Source organism: Octopus bimaculoides, chromosome 19 (assembly GCF_001194135.2).
Source record: "Octopus bimaculoides isolate UCB-OBI-ISO-001 chromosome 19, ASM119413v2, whole genome shotgun sequence".
In the NCBI taxonomy this organism is placed as follows: domain Eukaryota; kingdom Metazoa; phylum Mollusca; class Cephalopoda; order Octopoda; family Octopodidae; genus Octopus; species Octopus bimaculoides.
The window spans coordinates 24,236,327-24,243,826 of NC_068999.1; the positions used below are offsets into that span (position 1 = coordinate 24,236,327).

The 7,500-nt window shown below is 37.4% G+C and overlaps 1 protein-coding gene across 1 annotated transcript in view; it reads left to right on the forward strand.

The window, feature by feature from the left end:
* The window catches only part of LOC106884106 (cyclic AMP receptor-like protein A), a 267,251-nt gene that overhangs the window by 179,509 nt on the left and 80,242 nt on the right, over positions 1–7,500 (forward strand). The window contains exon 6 of the mRNA XM_052974900.1: positions 1,573–1,660. Coding sequence (XP_052830860.1) covers positions 1,573–1,660 — 88 coding nt within the window. The remainder of the gene's footprint in view (positions 1–1,572; positions 1,661–7,500) is intronic.

Consider the following 7,500-nt stretch of genomic DNA (forward strand, 5'->3'; position numbering starts at 1 on the left):
CAAAATGGTGCATTTCATGTGTCACCCGCACATGAGCCAGTCCAGGGGCACTGGCAACAATCTCGCTCGAAAAATTTCATGTGTCACCCGCACATGAGCCAGTCCGGGGGCACCGGCAACGATCTCGCTCGAGAATCCTATGACGGCCCCGCACAAGAGCCAGTTCAGGGGGTGTATATATATATATATATATATATATATTCCTCCCCTGGACAGGATGCCAGTCCATTTCAGAGTTACTCATTTTTGCCAGCTGAGTAGACTGGAGTAACATGAAATGAAGTGTTTTGCTCAAGAACACAATGAGTCGCCCAGTCAAAGATTCAAAACCACAATCTTATGATCATGAATCCAATACCCCTAACCACTAAGCTACACACCTCCACAAGGTAAGAGGTGAATAGAAATGAATGGAGGCAGAAAAATTGGGATTGTGGGTGGTGGTCACTAGAGTGTATATGAAAGTGGGAGATGGGGATCGGGTAAGGCAGTGAAAATAGTGAGTGAAGAACAAGTATTGAATGGTTGATAAGTAGGGAAGGAGGAAAAAGTAGGTAGAGCTTAATTGAGGGATGGATGTAGTAAATGGTGGATAATGGGTGGGTAGTGACCGACGGCATTGGGGATGAAGAGTAGCAGAACAGTGGTGATGATACAATCAACAGGAAAATATTAGGAAGAAAAGGAGAGAAAGAAATGGATAGTATGCAAGGATAGGGGAAGAGGTAGGTGTAGTGCATGGGAGATTGAGAGATGTATGGTGATGGAGAAGGGGTGATAATTAGGTAGCTCAGGAGGGTGATCAATGTAAAATGTGGGTGGAGAGGACAGTATTAAAAAATGAGGAATAGATATCTAGTGAAATAGTTTTGAGTAGTGAGAAAAATAAGTAGCATGAATGAAAAGCTGCAGTGCTTTGTGGGGGAAATTTGGCAAAGGGCCTGGTTGTGCATATATTTATGCATGCATACAGGACTTCGAGAAATTAGTTTTGCCAAGTTGGGCAGGTATTTTTGGAAACTATATATTGCCTGTTACCCTAGTCCTTTCAACCTTCACCACTTATCTTAGGTTTCCTTCATTTTTCGTCTTCTGCAAGTTCAGTCTGCATTAAGTGATTGGCACCCCTTTATCCATCTACCAAATCCACTCACAAGGCTTTGATCAGTCTGGGGCTATAGTAGAAGACACTCACCCAAGGTGCCATATAATGAAACTGAGCCTGGAATCATGTGGTTTGGAAGCAAACCTCTTACTACACAGCCATGTCTGTTTATATGTATAAACACACACACACACACGTTTTTTGACATTGAACAAATTGGAAAGGGTCTTAGTTATCAAATGATTTTTAGATTATATCTAATTTCTCTATGACACTCTTAAATTATGAATATAAAATATATATTGTATTGAAAAGCATTTTAAATATAATTAGATACAAGGAATTAGTATTTAGTCAGCATCAGTTAGGGAATAAAAGACCATTATAATTCCCAAAACAGCTATTTTTCTTCTTTCACTTCATATTATTTATCATTCATTCAATTATCTTATTCTATTTTACTACAGACTGGACAGTATTGTTATGGGTGAGCTGTATAACTTTCAATTTATATATGAATGTGGTTCGAGCAACAGAAACTGAAAAGTTTGAATGGTAAGTATCAGTAAGAATCTTGAGATTCTTATCCTTTAAGTGATATTAAATGCTCAAAGACGATATTTTATATCATTTACTTAGCGGTAGAGTTTCCATCATTGGCTAATTTTGATATTGTGTTCTGTGCCAATGGCATGTAAATAGCACCATTTGAGCGTGATAGTTACCAGTGTTGCCTTACTGGCACGTGAAAAAACATTTGAGCGAGGTTGTTGCCAGTGCCCCTGGATTGGCTCCTGTGCAGGTGGCACATAAAAAACACTATTTGAGTGTGGCCGTTGCCAGTACCACCTGACTGGCCCTTGTGCCGGTGGCATGTAAAAGCACCCACTACACCCTCGGAGTGGTTGGCGTTAAGAAGGGCATCCAGCTGTAGAAACTCTGTCAGATCAGATTAGAGCTTGGTGCAGCCATCTGGTTTGCCAGTCCTCAGTCAAATCGTCCAACCCATGCTAGCATGGAAAGCGGACGTTAAACTATGATGATGATGATGATGATGATTACAGTGATGTTATTTAACTTTTGATGTCAGAGGTGACTAATTGACAGCAGTGTTAAAACATAAAATTAAGTTTCATCCCCTTGTATTTTGAGTTTAAATGTGGTCAACAATAAATTAGTTCATATCATTTATATTCTGAGGTCAAATCAATTTGATCCTTTCATCACAAAAAAATTTATACCATGTTTCAAAATTATTGTTGTTGAATAGATTTGAAGATTTTCATATTCTCAATAGTAAAGAAGTGAGTACCTCAAATCTGTTCTACTTTTATAAATATGACATCCAATTGGTAATAACCAAGTATTACCTATTTTCTGTGAAAGAAAGAGCCAGGTTTCTTAAAGAGGAACCCTGGGTTCTATGAAAAATATTCAGAGTTCCATTTTCAAAATATTAAGTTGTATAATGTTTTTATGAATAAATATCTCTATAAAAAATATTTGTTCTATTTAATATTTAATGTCAATATATGGTTCCACAAACCATATTTTGAGATTTGTGTTAAAATATGTTTGTGAATGACAAAATCAGAGCATGCTGAAAAAGTTGATGATGAAAGATTATTTTTCACTTAAAGTTTTGTATACAATCCCTCTCCTGGCCCACCAAAATCAATTAAAACATACACAGAAAAGAAAGAAGGATGTGGAACATAAAGAGAGTGATACATACACCATTGTTATTGCTTTCTGTTAGCCAAATGTAGTACTTGTAAAGTATGTTGTATTGCTTTCTTAACTTTGTCATCTATGTGTATTGTGACTATGTAAAGAAGTTGTGTGTCTATGTAAAGAATTGGGCAAAAGGCCTGGTATGTATTTTTGTGTTCTGCATGTGTGGTATGTTTATGAGAATGATGCTTGGTTGAATTTGATGTTCCCTGGTGTTGCTGATAAGAGAAGAAATAGTAAATGTGGTAGATGCAGGAGGTACAATTCAAAGTCTGCTGCTATGGAGCCAGGATTCTATGTGTTTTAAATAAGGTTTGAAGTAACTGTGCAGCAGTATTTGAAGAATAGTGGGAGAATGGTATCATCTGTGTATGAGGTTTTCAGTATGTTTTATGAAGGTATGGGAAGGCTGTAGATGTATTGGTTGAGAAAAAAGTTGAGTGAGAGAGTGGATCCCTGTGTTACTCAATTTGAGAAATTAAAGGGTTTGGAAGTACACTACATATGCATGGTGGTCTGAAAGCAGTTTACTAACAGTGTTTTTGTTTCTGCCTTAAAGTGGTATTGACACATTTTGTATAAGTGGATAGTGGGGAACAGAATTGAAAGTTTTGCTGATGTTAATAATTGTCAGAATAGTGTATTTGTGTTCTTTTGTGTTAGATATGTAAGCAATGTAGTGGTTGAGTGTATTTGGTCTCAGTCTATGTTCCTTTACAGAGAGAGAGAGAGTGATGTGGGAGTTTGTGATGGTAAAGATTAACCTGTCTAGATTTTTAAGGGTGTGTAGAGGAGAATGTTAAATGTCTATGATTTGACTTCACTTGAGTTTTTGTTGGGTTCATAACAATAGTTGGATGTTTCTTCAGTGTAGTGAGTTGACTCCAAATTCAATATTTAAAGGATATATAGTTCTATTCTATACAAAACCACATAGGAAACAGGATTGTTATATGTACATTGAAAGTCAACAATAATTAGATGTAGTCAATATTAATAGAGTTGCAAAAGATCTGATCAATTAACTTCAAAAAGGGAGAGAAAAAATTTATACTCTTAGAAAATCTGAATTGTTTTAACCTGAAAGAAATAATACAGAGGTCACTGAAAGAAGAAATAACTATTTTTTTTGTTTATGTTGTCATCCCAGTCACCATCATCATCATCATCATCATCATCATCATCATCATCATCATCATTTAATGTCCATGTTCCATGCTGGCTAGGGTTTGATGATTTGACAGGATCTGAAGATCCAAAGACTGCATCATTCTCAAGTGTCTACTTTAGCATGGTTTCTACAGTTGGATACCCTCCCTAGTTACCAACCACTTTACTGCTTGTATTATGTGCGTTTTTTTTTCATGCCACCAGCAACCAGTTACCATGCAACTTCTAAAATTATGATCTCTGAAGGTTCTGAAGGGAATGGCTTTACTCTAGAAGATGATGAGTCAAAGTATCTGAGAAGAGGCCAGAGCAGAACAGGTTTCTTTCTGTAGAGGAGCTACATGGCTACTCATGTTTTAAGAGTGATTGGGTGGATCTGGAAATAGATAAAAATAGTGGTGATGAGGTATCTGAGTGGACCCTCAAGGTACAAGGTGAGTAAAAGTGAATGTGAACAGAAAAACTAGGATTGTGGATGTGCAGAGTTTGCAAAATTGTGCAAAAGAGTGAGAGATGAGGAATGGGTGATGGGGTGAATATAATGAATGAAGAACAAGTGTTGTTTGATAAGTAGGGAAAAGTAGGTGACAACTGTAGAGACTAGGTAGGGTTGAGGGATGGATGGATGTAGTGAGTGATAGATAAGGGGTGGGGTAACTAATGTTATATATGAATTTGGGGAGGTAGAGGAGTGTAGAAGATGACTGTCTGTGCAGAAAAATAGGGTGATGAAGAGCAGCAGAATAGTACTCAAGGGAAGGATGAGAGAGGAAGAGAGGTGATGAATGGTTGGATAGGTTGCAAGAATGTGGAGAGAGGGAGAGAAGCAGGCATACTGCATAGAACAAGTGAGAAATGTATGGTGTGATGTAGAGAAGGAGAAATAATTTGGTGGGTTAGGAGATGATTAGTGTAAAATGACGGTATTAAGAATGAATGATGGACATCAAATGAAACAGTTCAAGATAGTGAGGAAGATAAGTGGTATCAAAGAAAAGCTGAAGTTACAGAGACAATGGGTGGTAGGGGTTTCTTGAGAAGGAAATTAGGTGAAGGATCCACTTGTGCACACACATACACAGCACTTCCAGAAACTCATTTACACCAAATTGGGTGGGTTTTATTGTGCATCACATGTTGCCAGTCATCATGTTCCTTTATCATCTCCTCCATGAGGTTTGAGGTTCCTAGAACAGCCTTCACCACTTCATCCCATGTCTTCTCTCTCTCTCTCTCTCAAGTTTCATCCACATTAAATGAGCAGCACATTTTTATACAGCTGTACTGTGCTTGTCGTTCACGTCACACATCCACGTCAACTCTTCCATCTTTCTTGCAAACTATATCTGATTCCTCTTATGCCCAGTTTTCTTCCCAGAACATTTATACTGCCATTCATGAACACTTATATTGTACATCCAGTGGAGCATGTTTGCTTCATTTCTTTTCAATCTTCTCAAGTTCTCTGCGTTCAAGGCATGTGTCTCACTACCGTTCAGTATTGCAGTTCTAATACAAGCATCAAACAGTATGCTCTTCACTGTAAAGTAGTAGCTCCCTGAACTTTTTCTAACCTAGCTATTATACATTCAGAGCATGCAGCTATTATACAGGGTGTCCACAAAGTCTGGGTACATGGGATTAACACATACTTTAAGAAATTATTATTTCTTATATTTAATTGTTTATGTTATGATTTTATTTACTCTATGTACCAAGACTTTGTGGACACCCTGTACATTCCTGCTAATTACATATCCTAGGTGACAAAAGCTATCAATCACGAGTGAGCCATCCAGAGCCATTTAAGAGAATCTATTTCCAGTGTGCTCATAGTATGTACTACTCCAGTGCATCTGTCACATACGAAACTTTCCTTCTGTAATTGTCTACTTGGTTCCACATCTCTTGTGTGTCCATAGTTTACATTAGACGCATGGAGTTTATATCTACTCCTTTTCTACATATCAGATGTGGCCATTTTCCTGAAGATACAAGGGTTCTGTCTTCTTTTCTACTTACTTTTCATTTTCAGTTTTACTAAGTTTATCTTAAGACTTCTTGGTTCTAGGTTTAGTCGTTGCCTGGAATTTTCTCTGTAATTCCATTTTAGATTCAGCTATAAAAACTAGATCATCAGCATATAGAAGTTGCCATGGATAACCATTCTTAAACTCTTCTGTGATAGTCTGCAGGATTATAATGAACAGAAGGGGACTGAGCCTTGATGGACTCTACCCTCAGGCTAAATTCCTCACGGAAATTATTGTTGACTCTGACCTTACTTAATGCATCTTTGCAAATAGCTTGTGCAACACTCACAAGCCTCTCATTTACACCTTCTTTGCTTAGTGACCACCAAATTACTGAACATAATATCCTCTCAAATGCTTTCTCCAAGTCAATGAATGCTAGCCAAGTATTTCTACTGCTGCCTCATTATGAAGATTGTATCAATAGTACCTCATCTAGTCATGAAAACAAACTTCATCTCATTTAAGTCTACTCTGTTATGAATCAGTTTTGCTACGACTCTCTTTCTCTCTCTCTCCCACGCTCTCTCTTTCTCCTCTCTCTCTCTCTCTCTGCCCCTCTCTCTCTGCCTCTCTCTCTCTGCCTCTCTCTCTCCTTCATAACCTGATCCAGTAATTTGATACTTCTATAATTTGCTCTCTTCTTTGCCTTTAGCAGTTTACAATGATACTACCTTGTTGAATAGCACGGATAACAAACTTATACAAATTATTTTGTGCAAAGAGAAAATTATATTTTCACTCTGGTTAACCAGTTGCATATGACCAAGGCTATTACTGCTGTTGGAACAGCTGTTGCTGGTGTATTTCCAGTTGTGTCCAGCTTGCCATCCATGCTGCTACTAGATTTGGTAAAGCTGGTGGCTGATTATATGGAAAATACTTAACAATAGTAATAGGATGGTGTTTTCACTTGTTTTACTGATAACTGAGAATATGCCACCAATAAAAGGGATGGGTTTTCTGGTGAGATTGATTCAGAGGCAGGTATGACACATGTAATCTTGTGATTGATCAGAATATTTTGCAAAAAACAAATCTTTTTATTTAAAAAGAAAAACAAGCATTTCTAAAACGAAATTGTAGCTTTTACTAAAGTATACATACAGTGTTGTAGAGATTCAATGTTTTTACTAGTTGCTATAAGCAACCTTTGTAGTTACAATTGACTTGACTGCAGCTTGGAGAGCTTGAGTATGGTTCTTAAACACAGCATGAATCACTACAGCTGTTATAATCATCATTTTCCCCAGCTTCCAGATTCTGCAAATTTGATGATATTGATACAAGTAGTTGTGAAGTTGGTGAGTGCTTTGATTCCTTCGAGTCCTATGTATTTCAGGTACACACTTGTGATTTAGTTTGGTTTTAAGGCAAGAAACCTATGCATAGCTTCTTGACTGAAAAGAAATCACAGCTTAATCTTCCTCTAAGTACTACTACATACTAAAAAATTCC